The 19403-nt window shown below is 43.2% G+C and overlaps 1 protein-coding gene across 3 annotated transcripts; it reads right to left on the reverse strand.

The window, feature by feature from the left end:
• Positions 1-410: 410 nt before the first annotated feature.
• Positions 411-18656, reverse strand: celf3a (cugbp, Elav-like family member 3a). Of its 3 annotated transcripts, none has more exons than XM_034544752.1 (11): positions 18574-18656; positions 9167-9215; positions 7591-7716; positions 6147-6226; positions 5477-5620; positions 4262-4406; positions 2798-2947; positions 2477-2536; positions 1823-1927; positions 710-853; positions 411-538 (listed from the first exon to the last, which is right to left on the reverse strand). In XM_034544752.1, the coding sequence occupies exons 2-11, from the start codon at positions 9213-9215 to the stop codon at positions 411-413; spliced, it is 1131 nt and encodes a 376-aa protein (XP_034400643.1). In that variant the 5' UTR covers positions 18574-18656. The 3 variants fall into 3 exon arrangements, with proteins under 3 accessions (XP_034400643.1, XP_034400642.1, XP_034400644.1); XM_034544751.1 differs by having other exon boundaries at positions 7591-7719; XM_034544753.1 differs by lacking the exon at positions 2798-2947 and having other exon boundaries at positions 7591-7719.
• Between the last annotated feature and the right edge of the window lie 747 nt (positions 18657-19403).

A 19403-nucleotide genomic window follows, 5' to 3' on the forward strand; every position in this document is an offset into this window, starting at 1 on the left:
ATGTTTTTTTCAGGAAAAATGGCATATGGCACAGCACAAAAACAATAAATGAAAAGTAAAACAAAAATTAATGACGAACAGTAGTTGGCATTCAACCCTGCGACAGAACACTGGTTAGACAGAACATTTGAACCGAGTAAAAATCTACTTCTCAATCAAACTGTCCCTCGACATACTGAGCACACAATGTATTTCAAATTGATGAGTGCTGCCACCTCATTAAAGTTAATCTACTGTAGGCTTATTGACTTCTTCAGTTCCACATGAAAGACAGCCATTTAAGCTCTGAGCCCCCCAATTACATCCACTCTGTGTCTTAAACTTCCAGTCACATTTTGAGCTGCCTATCAATCCCTTGCCGAGCCCGCCCCATCTCCTCATGTATGTCAATACACAATAACTCACCTCCTTCAGTAAGGCCTGTTGGCATCCTTGGGCCTCTTCAGCTGCACCTTCAGTCTCTTCATGCCGATCTGGAAGCCGTTCATGGCCTGGATGGCAGTCTGGGCGCTGGATGGGTTGTCAAAACTCACAAAACCTGAGGGGGGAAGTAACAGAACGAAGGAATCAAACACAAACATTCGCCAACAGCTGCATCATTTATTGGGAAGAAAAAGGTCAAAGTAGATGAAGCTGAAATGATGTGAAAGCACGTCTTTCTTTACATAATAAGAATCACAAAGTGACAACAGCCATCTCAGTGACTCACCAAAGCATTTACTCTGGTTGGTGGCGCGGTCCACAAACACCTTTGCAGAGATGACGTTTCCGAAGGGAATGAACATCTGCAGTATCTCAGAGTCAGTGAACTCCTGTGGCAGGTGGTAGATGAAGATGTTACAGCCCTCTGGACCTGTACACAAATAGAGCCACGACGACACAGATATGACATGACAAGACAAGTGAGGCCATCAGTGACGACTGCAGTGTTGAGTTGGTGCGAGTAACTCAATGTGCAACAATAATAACACACTTTATTTATATAGTACTTTTCTAGATGATCAGAGATGCTTTACGTGACTTGAGAACCATAAATCAAAAGTGCTTTCAAGGAATAGTTGGGACATTTTGGCAAATGCATTTATTGGTTTTATATTTCCCAAACGCCTTTGGGGCTTTTGGATTCTTGGTCGGACAAAAAAAGAGATTTTAAGATGTCATTATGGCCTCTGGGACAATTTGTTTGCTATTTTTAGACATTTTATAGACGTAACAGTAACAAAATAATCAAAACAATACTGTATAGATTGGTCCGTAATGGAAATGATCAGCAGTTGCAGTCTTTATCTTCACTGTGGTAAATGACATCATTCAAATGAGTTGTAAAAGTCTGCCAAAACATTTTCATATCATAAAAACCATGCATGAAAACCAACAGATATCCTAGAATGACTATCTGTGGCATTAAGTGTGTTATTTGTGGTCAAGGGGCTAAAGAAATTGCTGAATAATTTATTGTCCATATTGGATAACCCGGACCAGATCCTCCTCCAATTGAACAAGATCAATAAACCTTGAACCGCTTTCACTTTATATACATTTTATATACACTGTATAAGCATTCTTTCCATTTTCATTATTATTTAATTTGTCTTCAATTTAATATGTCCTGCTCTGCTATTTTATTGTATTGTATATATTGTGCATCTTTTCATACTTAATATTCATATTTTATGTTTACTCTGTAACCTTGCTTCCTGCTGCTACAACCAAATTTCCCCCTGGGGATGAATAAAGTATATATCTATCTATCTAAAACATGCAAAACCACTGGAATGTTTCTCTAAGATATGAATATTTGTGCACGGCTCTTTGAGTTCACCTTCTCGTTGCTGCAGCTGCTGCGGCTGCTGCGGCTGCTGAGCCACCAGCGTGGGCTGGTGGGGGAACGGCTGTCCCACCAGGCTGTAGGCAGCAGGGTAGGTGGCTGATGGGGGAGGAGGAACAGGTGAGCAGAGAGCAGAAGGTGAGGCACGAGAGAGACGGCAAACTAATCAGTTTCTCCTCAAAACAACATCTGACAGAGCTGCATTCCCACCTACAGATTTGCTAAAAACCCGGAGATGCTTTGCATTTAGTTTGTGGTGTGCGACTCACATATAGGGCTGCAGGTATTTACATTTTGTAATATATGTGCATGTTTTGTTTTTGGATGTAAATTTGTACTTTATACATGCAGTGTTGGGTAGTCGGGGGGTGCAAAGGTGATGTAGCTGCATCCCATTTGCATTCTTGTTCCACAGACTGGAAGGTGATTTCTAGGAATTTAAACTACACAAATCCAACATCCGTCCAGTCAAACTTTATGCGAGATGCCCATTTGTGAGATTATATTTTATTATATATTCTTTTCCTACACATATTGAAGTAAGGCACGTACACAGTGATACATTCATATGAATGAATGGCAATTGATGTCGCTTTTTCTGGCGCCATGTCGGACACATCTAACACATACTGACACAGTGAGGCTCACCTGTGTAGTGCTGCATGCCTGTATAAGCTTGCTGCAGCGGGTCCAGGACAGGACTCTGAGCTGTGGCAGAGTAAACACATCGTCACCAACTGCTTTATGCACACACACACACACACACACAACAAAAAAGTATGCTATTTGGGGCACATCAGCACGCTCCAAATAACATTTACTGCTTTGATTTAATCTCCTCTTGATTAGATGTGTGGTTGCACATCAAAACGGTAAGCCTGCGAATCTGTGGAGGAATATCATTTTCACAGCAGCACAGTTGATCTTTACTTTCTTGTGTAGCTGCTGTTAAGGACGCCGTGGCCGTACCTTGGTAGGCATGAACCCCGTTGGTGTACAGGGCCTCAGTTGCTGATTGGCCGTTGGCCAGAGCTGGCAAAGAGGCGTAGCTGTTCAGTGTGAGCGGTGGAGGCAGAGACGGAACAGGTGTGCCCGCCATGGAGGGTGGAGTGCTGGTACCTGCAGGAGACATGTTCAAGACATTTTCCTTTTCATTCAAATAGGTTCAATCAACAGCAGGAATATAGAATTAGAAAGCCTGACAGAAAGGAGATGTGTGCTGGGTATCAATGAATAATAATAAGTATTATCATGTACAGACAATAACAAAAATGTATGGATAGAATGAATAGAATGTAAACATTTATGAAGAAACCCTCAGCTCTAACCAGAGTAAAAGTTCACAGCGGCTCTGAGAGGCTGCACTGGCACAGCGGTGCTTTGAGCTAAATGCTAGCATCAGCATGCTCACTTGCTCACAGTGACGAGGCTAACATGCTGACGTTAAAGGTACCCTGTGGAGGTCTTGACCTATAGTGCTATGGGGCATATTTATTTTTAATGACGCACGCGAGAGAAGTGATATGTGTTCCTGCCAACGGTTTCACACCACCGAGCTACAGGTGGCTGTAAAGCACAGAGAAACAACCGGCCAATAAAGGCGGGGCCGAAGAAGCTGGAAGCTACTAAACAAGGATGTAAACAATGCAGGATTAAAAACATTTTTTAAGTTTCTTCCTTAGAACAATCAAATGTTTTATAAGGAAATGCATTCAACACTTCTTCTTCTTTTTTGACCTAAAGCAGACAACACGTTTTGTGCATTTTGGTGAGTAATATTCATTCTAAATATAACTTCTGCTTGTTCACAAGAAAACTCCACAGGGAGCAGGTGATGTTTACCGTGATCATCATCTTAGTTCAACATGCTAACATTTGCTAAAATACAGCCAAAGCAAGGTATTTGGTCATGAATCAAAGTATTGGACACACTAAAGTTTTGACCTGATGATGGCACTAAATTAATTAGCTAAGGGATCACCAAAGTTATTACAATTCATCCTGAGGGGGACATCAATGTCTTTACTTTCACTGTTTACAGTTTCATTAGTTGAAAGTTGCTGCTTATGTCTGTTTCATATAATTCTGTACTGAGTTGTTGTTCTTTTCAAAATCTCTGAGATCAAATTGGTATGTTAGCCAGTGTTAATTACATTACATTACATGTTAATCTGGCTACAACACAGACTATCCAAGTATTTGCAGGATGCAGGTACTCAAATTCAACCACCCTTTTACTGCCTTTTTCATATTAAATGTAAAAGCTAACATGGCTAATCTCATGGCGGACAGAGGGAGGTGGGAAAGAACAACAAAATAGATGTTTGTTATTTTGTCCTCTTAGGTCCACCTCTCTTTGTGTAGCTGTGCTCATATTTCAGGCAGAAATCTAATCAGGGCCGGCCGGGGCCAGACATCTCTGCCACTCATTACCTGAGGAGGGGGTGATGGATGCGATCGGCGTGGCAATGATGCCGCTGTGGTTGAGGGCGGCGAGTTGCTGCATCTGAACTGCCGCCACCGTGGCAACAGGAGAGAGGTAGGCCGACTGCGCCACCAGGGCCTGCTGCTGCATCAACTGGAGGACGGAGAGAGAGAGAGAGAGAGAGAGGAAGGGGAGAGGGGGTATTCTGTGTTTAGAGTAAGGAGAATGATGTGAAGGATCTGACAGTGTTGTTGTGTGTCGAGTGCAGACTCTAGGTGTGTGTTCCCCGAGTGTAATGTCAGGCTTGTAAAGTAGAGAAACTAAACCAGGAGACTTTATGACATCCAATAAATTGTAAAAAATGTATGTATGTAGATTACAATTGCATCACCATAAAAGTCATACAAGACGAACATATTTGATATAATTGTCATGGCTCCAGTCTGAACCTCAATCAGGAGTCAATACATTTGAAGTCCTCGTCTCTGCACGCTGCAACATAACAGATAAAATGTCCTTGGTGACTCTTCACGATATTCCTAATCAGTCATTGTGCTAAATCAGGTTTGCATTGTTATTATATTAAACATTATTTATTGAATATATATATTGAATCCTGCCTCTGCAGCTTTACGTGTACCTGCACTTTCCAGAAAGCAATTTCATTTGGTGTTTTAACTTTTTTTATTGAACAAAAGAATGTCACTATAAATCACCACATCCATTACAGGTAAAAAAAAAAAAGAAAGAAAAGAAGAAAAGAAAAGCGTTGTCAGGCCTCCTTAAGCATCACATACTGAGCGACTGTAAATGAGCCAAATCTGAAACCGTTTGCAGTAAACGGTCAATTAAGAACGGGAGCAGTAACGTGGCTTTACTCGAAATCTCCTTGTATGACATTAAAATGCTTGTATCAGAATCACAAGGAACACACTGAGTAGAGTTTGCGGTCCAGAACGTTTGGTAGATTTTTACATCAGCTTTTACTGCAGTACTGGACTAATCTTCAATCGTGTCATTGTTCTTCACAGACCATCAGTCGGCACAAAGGACATTAAACGTTATTTTCTCTGTGTTTCATTGGGAATATTTACTAAATAAAAGAATAAATAGACCTCTCAGCAACACTCAGTTATAATGTTCTCGTAAAAGGTAGAGTGTGGGTGTGTTTCTTGAGTGTCTATCTTTGTGTGTGGCAGAGGGGGGTGGGCGGTCTTACTCACAGCCTGTGTGTAAGCGTTGTAGGCCCCGAGGTGCAGGGTCATGGGACTGATGACTCCCAGCTGAGAGGCCACCTGCTGCATCCGCCGGAGCCCTCGCTCCTTCTCTGAATCGGCAAACTTCACCACCAGGCTGGACGAGGCGCCCTGCGGAGGAAATGGGACACTTCAACACAACTGGACATCCTGGTGATCTCGGGATCCAAGACCACCACAGCATCCTGGTTCTGACCACCAAGTCATTTCTCCTCCGTCTCCCCTCGTTTCGTTTTGGTTCTATAGTGTCAGGCATCCAATAAATGCAAACATTTCTATTCACTGTTTTAATAATTCCTGTTTTGACTGAATTAAATATATGTTTTACATGCAGTTAGATATCATTTAGTTTTAGTTGATTCCAGTCGGTTTAATTTTTTTATCAGAAAAAAATGTGTGTTTGTGTGTGTGGGGGGTGGGGGGGGGGAGGGGGGAGACAGAAATGAGAAGTGGTGACTGTGAGCTGAGTCACCACGTTGAGTGTCTAAATGACTAGATTTGGAGCATCTACAAGCGTGTATACTGTATTTGAGTACACGTGCGACCGTGTGTTTCTCTGCACGTGTGTTTCTCTGCACGTGTGTGTGTGTGTGTGTGTGTGTGGGTGGGTACGTGCATGCGTAGGGGGGGGACTCACGGGTAAAGTGCGACTCCCGTGCAAAGCGTTGATGGCGGCCTGGGCCTCTGCGTTGCTCTGGTACTTTACAAATGCACACCCTACATGAAATGACACACCGTTAAACGTGGCCTCACTCACACAGACAGACAGACAGACTCACTCACTCACTCACGGTATACAGAAACTTCCCTTTAAAAATACATTAGTAGCCGTCTTACATCCAGCGCTTCATCAGTTACTGTGGCATCATTAAACATGGTCCACAAAACATTCATTGCTTCATCAATCACAGTCCGTAAACCACCAAACGCATCATTAGCCATGACCCATAAAACCTATTGCACCATTAGTCATGCCTCATGCACCAAACGCAGAAAGAAATCTAGCATCTGTGTTTGAACTGTCGCCGGACTTTGATTTACATGGCAAATATCATTAGCTTTGTTGTTAGTGACAATAATAATTAACATTCACGTAGTGGTAAAGTGCTGAAGGCTTAATTCTCAAGACTGGATAAAAACCCAAACAGTTAAACAAAGTTTGTTTCACTGAGTTTCACATTAACACTCGTGATCTGGATTCTGTGTGCAATCAGTTCATCTTAGAGATCTGTAAACGCTAAAGGAGTTAAGGGTGTTTTGGAAATTTGCAAGTAAAGCTTCACTGGGACAAATATAAATGTGGGACTTTAGGTAGTCTAATCACTGGGTAATTTAGATACGTTAGATTTTCCATCCATTTCAGTATATAGGACATTGCTAACATTGTTCAATCCTGTGTATATAATGGTCGGGCTCTAACGCATGTATAATACTCGTCAAAATCCATACACGTGGCTCTTTTGGATCTAAATCCTTTAATGGTGGGGAGGTTGTATTATTGTTTTTTATTCAAAAAATCAGAAAGAGGAGATTTCTAAATTTCTAAACTACTAAATTCATATTTTAGTAAACATGATGACTTTCACATAAGTCTGAAATGTAACAGAGGCACAGCAGTCTGTTGTTATCTGGAAACAAGTTATCTTATTATTGCTTTTATTCTGTGTCATGCTTTGACTATATGCACAGCAATTTCTTTAAGTTATATGCCGGTTATAGTCATGCGCGTGTGTGTGTGTTGCCACATGTTCCACGCTGGATGGAACCCACTTGTCTTTGTGTTATATATTGTATAGGTTATAATAATAATAATAATAATCCATTTAATTTATATAGCGCTTTTTAAGGTACTCAAGGACACTTTACATTCATACATCTAAGGGGAGCAATTCAGAGTTAAGTGTCTTTTCTCAAGGACATATCGACTAGGGCGGGGATTGAACCACCAACCCCCTGATTGAAAGATGGACCTGCTAACCACTGACCCACAGTCATGTGTGTGTGTGTGTGTGTGTGTGTGTTGACACATGTTCCACGCTGGATGGAACCCACTTCGTGCGTGTCTCACACACTGACGCTACCTTTGCTGGTGCCGTCGGGCCCGCGCAGCACCGTGCACTCCTCTATGCTGCCGAACGCCTCGAACATCTTCCTCACGTCAGTGTCCGTCTGCTGCTTTCCCAGCATGCCCACAAACAGCTTCCTGTCTTCTAAGGGGAAGGAGGTCGCCGGAATTGGGAGGGAGAACACAGGATAGTGTGCGGATAATGTGAGTGAGGTTACAGAGGGAATACAAGGGGGAGCAGATGTTTTATGGGAGAGGTGTTACAGGCAGTGAACAATGGGAATACAAGGGGTGTGTGTGTGTGTGTGGGGGGGGGGGGGGGGGGGGGGGAGAAGTGCCATGTCACCGTACATGCATGAATAATAAAGGACAACAGTGTGATAAGCATCTACAACGGAGGAGGGATCGGCCTGCGATGCTTCACGGTGCCACCAGAGTGCAGTAGCATGAACATCACAACAAACAAACAGCATCTGGCGGTGACTCAAATGTTTGTCACCCTCCGTGTTGTCAGAGAAGCTGCTCCGTCTGTCCCCGTCTGTGAAGGATCAGACCAGTGTTCCTGCATGTGTTATAGCCCGTTCACCGACAGTCACGTGCGCGTTGCAGACCGTTCTCCAAAACGTGCCAATAGATTTATAGATCTATAGATTCTATTTTTTTCTATATTCCTTAACATCATATTGTAATTTTCCCCTCTACCCGTTCATTTTGGCTTGGTATGTAAATCACGAGACTTAAAGCTTGAGGTACAGAATTAGTCACAGTGAGCATGTCATGGTGTGGTATTTTGAGATTGCAGTTGAAAATGTGCTCTTTGGGTTTTGGATTCGAGAGCTGGCTGGTGTCAAGCATTCAATTCACAAACTAAAACCATCAAACTCAAATGTACATTCCTTGTATTAAAAGTTGCGGTTTGACAGCCGACATCTCAGACTATGGCGCAAAAATAAAATCCACCATTATGTTGACTGTGATGGATCGAGCCAATTTAAAGTATTTCATTGTCATACACAACTGAAATTAAAGGAAACTAATGGCCCCTTCTAAACGATAGTATGTTTTGCTAATTGTTGTAGAAAAGGATCTCAAAAGGCCAACTTTCTGACTTGTCATAGTAGTTAAAGCAGGTGATATAAACACGTGCGTCTAATAGCATTAGCAAAAGCTCTGTTCTATTCAAGTGTCCCAGTAATGGCCAAGAATAATGTAAAGAATGTAGGGATTGTAGTAAATGAGTGAAAATAATGATAATAATGCTCCATTTTACAAGGTAGTTTAATCATTGCTGTATCTTGAATCATAGTTTTGAACTGTTTGATACCCTCTTGCATATTTTCTATGCAAATTGTTGTTCCAATTGCAATTTTGGTGGACGATCCTCAATCACTAACTGGTATTGTCCCGATTCTGATGGCGTCATTTTAAGATGTTGTCTCAGTCTTCAGGACTGGACACAGAAACATTGCATTTTACTTGTTGCAAGTGTTTCCGCGTGCATCCGAGACTTAATGAGTGTGTTGGTCGTGTGCACGGTGAAGGGGTTGTTTGAACAGGTGCTGTGTTTCTAGATGGGGACAGGTGTCTCTTACCCCCTCTGCTCTCGCTGTCTGCCGGCTTCACTTGGATTGGACGGTTCATCTGGAAAGAAAGAGGTCACGTGGCACGGTCAGTTTGAAATGCAGCGCAGCAGCAGTGATCATTGACACAAGGAAAACAAATGAATCCATGTACGCTGGCACTTCATCACATTGTGGCCGGTAAACTGCGAAAGATGATATTAGTGTGTGCTGACGTCCTGTAACCCGTCTAAAAATGCTATTAATACTTTGGTATGACGTAATGCTGACACATGCATGCAGGTATGGATGTTAGTGAATTTGGCCTGAGCTCCGGCCTCCTACGATCCCCCACTAATTTCTAATTTTTGCAGACTCCAGCAGACCACGGCTATGACACCAATATGTGTGATTTTACATTCACAGTGTCGTACAGTCTCTCTCTCTCTCTCTTATTTCTCTCTCTCTCTCTCTCTCTCTCCAAGTCTCTCTCAGAATCTGCTCTAATCCTGCCGTCTATCGTTGCCTCTCCCCCTATCACACAAAACCAGGAAAAGCACACACCCACACGGGGATTGGGGAAGTGATAAGATTAAGAACACTCGCCGGCTAATCTGGATTACAGGAGCACGCAGCATCAGAATAGCGAGAGATTCTGAGGCCGACAGAGAGACAGAGATGAGGGTATACAGGGTTAGAAAGGAAGGAATTATAAGTGGAAAAACAACAGAGAATAAAAGAACGACAAAGAAAAAAGAGCGCACACAGGACACATAGAGGGATTAGGCGACCTTTTCATAATGCATTCAAAAGACAAGCTGCTGAAATGCCACTTTTTATTATCCTCCCCACTATTTAACAAAAAACCCTATATGAAATTGTGCACACATCAGTGCCTCGTCTTTCAAATGTACCGAGCACGGTGAAAAGAGGGTTTGAGTGAAATGAAGAAAAGAACAAACAAGAGAGGGCAAAAAGGGAGAAGGGTGGGATTGAGGGGCAGGGAAGGAGCATATGGGGGAAAGGATGGAGGTGGGGGATGCGAGTGTGTGTGAAGGAGAGGAGGAGGATGAAGGAGGCAGGGTGACGTCGGTGAGGAGTCGAGGTGAGAGCAACAGAGTGACACTCTGTTAGCTGTGGCTTAATGAAGGTCTTAATTATGGAGCTGGTGACATTTTAGCCAGTCACTGAACCGCTGTGATCGGTCACCAGGAGACACTATCGACCAGGGGGCCACGGTTGCGCTCCGCCGCCAGGACCCGCATGCACAAACACTGTCGCCTCCACGCCACCGGTGCACCTAACCGCCGGCTGAAATACCACCACCAACTGCTGCACAGGGCCCCCGTGTCCCCACACTGAGCGCGTCCAATTGATTGCACCAATTAATGTGATGATAGAGTAGACAGAGGGGCAATGTCTCAAAACCATCTTCCAATCAGCCAAGCAAATGTGGGCGTCTGCCACTGCAGTCAGTGAATAGTAATTTTTGAGTTTCGTTTGCAGCAAAGATAACTTCATCCTGACACGGCCCGCATGTTAAAGGTCTGGTAGTCGTGGCGTTGTCGGGTGCTTTGGAGAAAAGCACTTGACAGAAATGACTTGTGTTGTTGTAAATGGGTCCATTCATTGTCTCTAGTCCACCATTTACCTCGATACCAACCATTTATTGTGCTATTTGCACTTGTAAGCAAACATGTAAATGTTGTATATTTACTAACCATTGAGGTGTGTATTTAGTGTGTTAAATATCAAAATACACATTGCTTTGTTCTTACTCTTCATCTGCACAGTTTTATCTAATTGTGGACTTTTGTACACATGGATATTTGGCCAAATATTAAGATGGTTTTCTTTAAAGGATTGTCAACTAGAGGTCGCAGTAGCTGAGGGTGCATTCCATATTTTATGAAAATGTGTGGCCTGGAGGCAAAGAGGGCAGCTTTAAACAAATACAACCAAATCAAAGCTGATGGTTAAGGATGCAGGCAACTGGGTCATTTCTTTTAACCACAGCAAAAGATACATGATCAATGGTGCATGGTCAAAGATACAGTATGGCCTACATATGAAAATATTGGTTAATGTTTCCACATACATTTATTATGTCATCAAGGTTACATTTAAAGCTAGGGTAGGTAATGTATATTTTTTGTTATATTTGTTTATTTGACATCCCAACTTCTATCAATAAATCAAATACTCTGACGAAAAAAGCAAAAGAAATCAATTCATTCACCTCCCTGACGCGCCCTCACCGCTCGTCACGGGAGTCTTCCAGCTACTTTAATGGGAAAAGAGTTGGCTACACTGGGATGGGTTTTTTCGGTTGGATAACTTTTAAAATCTAGCTTACTCTTGCAGGCACAACCATCACAAATATGATACTGACAAGACCTGAGTGGCCTCTGTGCTCCTGCCCCACATCCTATACACTAACAGCAAAATACACACACCTTATTTTTACATAGAAAATACAGCCTATCGACTATAAAACCAGACAAATGAGATTAGACGGATTACTTTTTCAATTACGATAAGGATAAGTCTCGGTGTAGTATCTTGTCTGACCAGTGAGTTAAGATCAGGAGTTTTGTGTGACATCTTTGATTGATATTGTGTTTGAATGACGCCTGTAAAAAACGGCGTGGCCCCTATTTCACTGCAGGAGGAAACAGCGACGGTGGTGATGGAGAGAAGCACAGCAGATGGCTCAGGAGATTGGAATTAGAATATAAGAGGGAAAACAGTGAGAAGTGGAGGCCATCGAGGCTGAGCCACTTCAGATCGGCACGGCAACCGGTCCCACTCCTCTGACGAAGACGGCGCTCGCATGGCATCGCCATGACAACCCCGGTGACGAGAACTCCACATCAGGTAAACAAGGTTGCCCTGAACGACGTGCGGAAGAGACGGGTGAAAAACAAATGAGGAGGACAAAGGGTGCTTCTAGGTCGAGAGATAGAGAGATGTGAGATAGACGTGTGAGGGAGGAGGGGTGAGACAAGGAGGAGAGGAAAAATGAAAGACACCGCACACACACACACAAAAAAGAAAAGAAAAAAAGGATGGTGGAGGGAGCGCTCGTGCCTGTTGAATGTTGGCGCTGCCTCGAGAGCAGATGCAGAAGCAGGGAGAAAAATATCTCCCTCTAAGCCTAAACCACTAACGCACACTTTACAGTAATTTGCTCTCTCTCCCCTCCTCCTCCTCCTCCTGTTGCTCCCCTCCCCTTTCTCTCTCAGGCTTGTTTACAAAAACAGTCCCATACTGTGCACAGACAGCACAAGGCAAACCCTTTTTACCAATCTGATTTGCTTCCCATATGCTCCATCTCCATACGCGCAGATATTATATACAATCATCCTACGACCAAACACACATTCATTGTTCCCATAAACACACACATTAACACACACAAACACACACACACACACACACACACGCTCTGTATGCTTCTGTCGCTCACAGCAACATCGACACATATTTAATCTGTTCGCTCTGCGATGCCACAGGGGGATTTTCCTGGGATTATGAGATATTAAATCCATAGGTCATTCAATCAAATCACAGCCCGACCCCTTCGCCATAATGCATGACCCCCCATAACATCAACGTCCGTGCGCACTGATGGGAGGCGTTTGCTCCCATGTGAATGCATTTTCATCCACCACGACTACGTAAATGTGTTTTAGATAGAGGATCGTTTACCGTCAGAGCGAGTAAGGAATATTGATGTTGATATTTTTCTCTTTTGTGCACGCAGAGCAGATGATAATCTCTACGCTCTCGGCTCAACGCAGCCCGTGTGGTAAAGTCTACATAGCAGGCCGCTGCTGTGTGAGGGTGACACATTTCTGTCGCCTGTTTTCTCTCCAATTTCAATCCATTCGGCCCTGAAAAGCGGCCACTCTGAATGGTAAATGTATCAGAGACCATCTTCCTGCTCTTTCAACAACATTTACAGCGGGGAGGCAGAGTTGGAGGTGGAGGGTGGGGGTAGTTGGGTGGGGCGGGGGGCACAAAGACAATTTTCTGTCTTTGCCTCCCCTCCGCTCCATCACACAGAGCTGGTCATTGCATCGCGCCGGTCGCCTAGCAACCTGGCATCCCTCGTCCCCACCGTCTCCAGGCAACGAGACCTGCGACCGTAATCAACCTGCCAGCTCCCGCCTCCCCTTCCCCTCCCCTCTTCTCCCTGCTCTGTTCCTCTCCCGTCTCTGCTGCTTTTGCTCCCTCGCTTCTCCATCCACCTCCTCGGCACAAATGCACTTACGCTGGGACGCACTTGTGAATTCACCCGGGGGAAAAGAACAAGCACAGGTGGAAATTGGTATATTCAACAAAAAATAAAAGGAAGGGGGGGGGGGGCGAGATTTAGAGACGCAGATGATTGTGAGCGTGCACAAAGAGTTGGAACAAAGCAACAGAGGCAGGGACACAAAAAAAAGCAGAGATGCATAAGTACGGTCTGTTAATGATTCCACACGTGGATGCACACACAGATGCGCACACACATGGGCGGGCAGCAGAGAAAGCAGGCAGAAAGCCTACCTTCCCCTGAATTCAGCCAGTCGCTAAGTCAGTCAAACACAAAGAGACTGACAGCTCAACGCCTGCACAGTTCAATAATATTTAATCAATGAACCAGTCTTCAGTGTCAAAGCTGCTTCCCAGTGCTGTCTCCTTCCCCTACAGGGTTCACTAGTCTGTCCAGTATCACCGCGAAGATGACAGCTATTGAAGCTGACATTCAGCCTTTTTTGCCAGACAGCCGACAAAAATCCTTCAAAGTGTAGAGACTGAATATCAAAGAGTAAATTTCTAACAACACTCAAGTTGACTCTCAATTGTTTTGTCTCTTCTGACTGTTAAATATTCATGTCAAGTGTTGTTTGACTCGACTCAGTGGAGCAGAAGGGAAAAAGAACTGAATCACGGACACATTTCTGTGTGCGTGTGTGTGTGTGTGTGGGGGGGGGGGGGGGTGTACAGATATAGGGTCCATGTCCTACTTTCTTTTTGTTTTCTGTTAACTCCACTGTAGTCCAGTGTATATGTAGTTCAAAGAGCCTAATGAGTTTTGAGACAACAGCCTCTTTCCACTTGTGTGTGTTCCCGTACCACCGCACACTCCCTAACCCCCCAAAACACACTATTTCTCAGTAACAGATGTCTGTATTTAAGCTGATAAACACACTGCCTCAATGCACCTCCAACCCCCTCCACCCTTACAGCCACCCACTGTTCATTATCTCAAACTTTCATTCATCTCTTCCTCCCCTCCCCCCAGCCTCCTTTATTGCCCCCCAACCCTCTCCCCCCCCTTCATTTATCCAATTTCTCTCTAATTCACACCCATTTACCACCTCTATAAATCCAATCTGCATTCATCATAACAGTCGCCCCAGAGTGACGTACAGAGGACGGGCCCTTTTTTTGTTTGTCAGTCAGCGCCGCCTGTCCTGCGTCGTCCCCGCCGCGCATTGATATGCATGCATATGCAAATGAATCAACGCCTGAATGCACACTCAACTCCAGATAGATTCATCAAGTGAACACATTCGCTCAGAGGCCGCGCTAATTGCTATCATCATCATCATCATCACCATCATCATCATCATCATCATCGCCGCAACTCACTGACATCAGGACATAGCCACATATTGCTTTATCTGCTTATAGTCAGATACATAAAATGACATGTGAGCAGGTTCACGTGCTCATGTTCACATCATAATGTTTAATGGCCGCAGAGAAACAAATACACTTTGTGCTTATGGTTAATTTGTTTGCCTTTCGTTGTGCGCATGAATGTCAGTTGCTACCTAGTTAGCTGTTGTTGCTACAAAAAAAAAAAGAGAGCCAAAAATGCAAAGATTAAATAACTGCTAACAGATGTATAAGAGACTGTTAACATCACCCTGCAACTGCTCATGGTCCACATGGTCTCAGACATTAAGGACACAACGTTCTGGCACTACAACTTCCCATCTCATATCCTGCAAAAGCTTGAGCTATATTTAGCATATGCATTTATTTCAGACTATTGATAAAACCTCTGTCTGCTCCGTCTGAGTCCTTATGGCTGAGTAAATGTCAGGCTTAGTCAGATGTTCCACTCAAAGAGGGCTCTTTCCTCTCGTATGGGCGGCTTAAACACAGAAGGCCTCACAGCTCACATTCTACTCACACGCACACACACACATGCAGACGCGTGGCAGATAATGAATGAATAAACCTGAGAGGAGCCTATAATAAAACAAAACAACTTCCATCCATCCATATCTTTGGATGTGTACTCCACCATGGAAGCACACACATACATATACAAACAGACATTTACTCACAGCCGCGCACGCACGCACACAAAAGCACACACACCCTTCATTAAACCGCGTTAGTGCGAACACCTGCCCTCCCTTCCCCTGCTGCACATGCAAATATACACCAAAACACACACACACACACACAGCTACTTTCTCACTTGGGCATAGTGGCACTATTACATACTTATTGCATTTAAAATGAACTGTGAGGTATTGTTGCAAATATTTATTTGAGACAGTGAGTGTTGATGAGGCTTTAATATATTGTATCTCTACTGAAGTAGATATGAGCTTCAGGGCTGCAACTGACAATTATTTTCCTTATCGATCAAATGAAAAGTTTGACATTTGGGAAATGCACTAATTTGCAGTAATGAGTCTGTATGCTAAATAGGAAGCTAAAGTCCATTAGCTTAGCTTAGAATAAAGACTGGAAACAAGGCGAAACAATTAGGCTGGCTGTTAAACAAACAGGATATTATATGTGTTGATTAGCAAGTACTGGTAGTTGTTGTACCTGTGGACAGAGCCAGGCCAACTGTTTCCAGTCTTTATGCTATGCTAAGCTAACAGGCTGCAGCTTCATATTTACTGGATATACATATCAGAAGGCAAATGAGCGAAATTCCCCAAATGTCTAACTTTCGTTTAACCTACTGATTATTTTCTCAATTAATCATTTGGTTTCCAAAAATGCCCGAAATGTCCATGGGGACATCTTGAAATGTCAAACCCAAAGTGTACGATCATAGAGGAAACCCAGAAAACATTTCCTTCTAAAAAGCTGGAATCAGTGTCTATTTGACATTTTGTCTTGAAAAATTACTTGAATACTTGCAAATAATAATATTTGTGTCTGAGGACCTTTAATGGCAAAAAGCAACACGATTCAATCATTCAGCTCATTCAACAGTTATCGATTGAAAGTTGTTGAAATAGAAGTTTGCTTTGGAGGTTGCTGTGTAAAATGGCTTCTTTTTAATGTGGCATAACTGGATGTTATTGTCTCTGTGAGCCTCACACCAGCTGAGCCAGACGAACGTGGCCTGAGATGAAGCGATAAGAACAGAAGGGACCAAAGTACAAGATGTCCAAATAGGATTGAATGTGAGTACCTCCCCCCTTCATTTCCACACTTCCCCTCCGAGTAAATCAGGTTTATTGCTCCTACCTTTTTTTTTTTCTCCTCCCTTTTCCAACTCCACCTTTCTCTCACTTTCCGCTCAATCTGCTTTTGACACTCTTCCTCCCCCTCTCACTTAGAGACGGACTCTCTCACCTGAAATTAAACACAAGGCCAGGTGCCACTCCGAAACTACCATCTGTTCGCCCCTGCCTGACTTCTTTCTTTTTATTTATTTCTTCTTTCACATTGTTAGCAGAGACAAAAACATCAGTAGAAAAAAAAGAAAAAAAAACCTTCAGACCAACACTTACTTTACAGAGAGAAATGCTAACAAAAAAACAGCACTGAGTGTTAATGACATCCTTCAGCTTTCTTTTCATTCAGGTGAGCTTTCATTCTCCTCTCAGTCCAGTAATTGCTTTCATGTTATTTCTTTTGTATCGCTCGGACCATGAGATGCCAAAGTTAATTATTCTTTGCCAGTGCAGGTGCAATTAGATGACAATTACACCACAGCTGGTAGCAGTTCTTGTCGGGTGGGCGTGTGTGGAGCTAATAATATGGTTTTCGCCTTTTTTTTCTTCTTCTTCTTCTTTCAGCAAGGGAGGGGGGAGGGCAGGGAAGGATTGCGAGAACACAGAAGGGTTCAGCTTGTTCCACTCGGCTTAGAGGTAAGAGGTTGTGAGGAGGAGAGCCGCAGGGTTGAAACACAGGGGGGACAGGGCTTTAGCCATGGGGCATTGGGCCCTGCTGATCCCCTACGAGAGGTCAGGAAGGTCACGCTACTGTCACGGTAACAATGGGATTTCTTTTGTTGCCACACTAGTACCAGCCTGATCCTTCAACTGTCTCTATGTCGCCCAATAACCTTATTATTGTTTTTATTATTGTTTTATTTATCCAAATTCCAAATATTAATTGCGTTGTCTATAAAATGTCTTAAATTTTTTTGGAAAATGCAAATCAATGATATTCAGTTTTCTGTCACATGAGACAAAGAAAAGCAGCTCACATTTGACCAGAACCAGAGATGTCTTGCATTGTTTTGTTTTTTTTAATTACCAAAATGAATACCAATGGGGGTTTGGACTGTTTGTAAGATTAAAACGAGCAATTTGATCGCATCACAAGGCTAAATGAATGATTCATCGGACAAATCAATACTGAAATGAATCGTTAGGTGCAGCCCTACACTGTTCTCCTGCTCCTCCTCTCTTTCCTCCAAAACTATGGTCATGCGCTGCCATTTGAGAGAGAAAAAAAAAGGAGTGAATGATGTTGATTTTCAACAAAAATAACCAAGAGGAAACAGAGGTAAGGCCTTGTTAGTAAAAGAGGAAGCAGCAGCAAGTCTGGGAGCACACTCTGTCTCAGTAATTCCTTGCCTTGTCGCCTTGTCTCTCATATAGTCGGTTATTATAGAGACGCGGCTGTCATGTCATATTTAGCTCTGGAAATGTCATTTGGCAGCACACCTGCTGCCTGGCTATCCTAATAAAGCTAGGTTTAACTTTGATTAGAATTCAGGGGGAGAGATGGATGCAAAGGGGGGGGGGGGGGGAGACGGAGACACAGAAAGGAAGAGAAACATCACAGAGAATAAGAACTGGAATAGTCACTCCAGCAGCGAGCCTCATAGCTGTCTCTTTCGACCCGTGACATGTAGCAAGATGACTCATGCCTTAACTGGATGGATGTGTCTGGATGCATCACATATGAAACATAAGAGAGAGAGCAGCCTCTGACCTTTATTGGAGCATATCAGCTAAAGGGGGAAGTCAGGCCTGCATGTCAAACTCGGTTAATTTTCTGGCATCGCTGTGCGTCTGTGTGGTGCGTTCAGATAGCCAGCATGCCAGTTTTTCTGCTGCTCCCTCTCTCTGTCTTTATATATATATATATATATATATATATATATATATATATATATATATGTATATATATATAAATATTTACATGTGAGAAACTCAAAAAGACACACTCACCCCTGGTAGTGTCTTCTGCTCGTGCAGTGCATTCTGGGCTTTGAGGGCGGACTCACGTGCACAATATGTCAGGAAGGCACAACCTGGAGACAAGTGTTAGAAGATCAGAGAGCAAAGGGTCGATGTATTTTTTATGTCATATTCATATGCTGCACATAATGTCTGGAGTTGGCAGTGCAATGTTATTGTGACTTAATCTTAATTGGCCATTTGCCCCTGAATGCCCGTAGGCAGAAACATGCTGCTGGAGTTTATTGTCCTATTATTAATCTGCCATTTGATATATGTGCTTTGCTTTTATCTTAACAACTGTTCTAGGTCAGCGTGCGTTAAACATTTCTAAAAATGCCTCCCGCCTTTAGTCAGGCCGCCATGATTAAAATGTATTTCAATCGGCATGAAACTGAGACAAGAATTCAAATAAAACAACGCACAATTAACATTTTGCTAAACAGTTCTCACAGCAGCACTGGAGATCTATGGGATTATTAAATCACAACCTGGAGACTATTCAGACACAAACAGTCTGAATGGGTATTTAATATCACGCTGCTAAGGCCAAATGTATGCAATCCCGCATAATAGAGAAAGGCCTTCATTAACCTTTAGGGCTCCCACAATCATGAATATGCAAATGTATGCAGAATAGGTGTTATAGGTGTTAGAGGACTGATACCACCTGGCCTATACGTCTCCCAAATGGCTGATGGTTGATGTGGATTTATAAAAGTCTTTGTTTTCTCTGCTCAGATTTGCATTAGAAATGACAGTAAGGATAATTGTTTAGCTTGGATCACAGTGACCAGCTTTGGTCCATCTGTCAAGCAGGA

Source organism: Cyclopterus lumpus, chromosome 11, assembly GCF_009769545.1.
Source record: "Cyclopterus lumpus isolate fCycLum1 chromosome 11, fCycLum1.pri, whole genome shotgun sequence".
NCBI lineage: Eukaryota > Metazoa > Chordata > Actinopteri > Perciformes > Cyclopteridae > Cyclopterus > Cyclopterus lumpus.

Coding starts and splice junctions, on each gene's coding strand:
- celf3a (XM_034544751.1), bottom strand. CDS start 9,215: ATGAACCGTCCAATCCAAGTGAAGCCGGCAGACAGCGAGAGCAGAGGG. Junction 4,407..5,476: donor ACAACGCTTACACACAGGCT/GTGAGTAAGACC, acceptor TCCGTCCTCCAG/TTGATGCAGCAGCAGGCCCT. Junction 2,537..2,797: donor CGGGGTTCATGCCTACCAAG/GTACGGCCACGG, acceptor ACTCTGCCACAG/CTCAGAGTCCTGTCCTGGAC.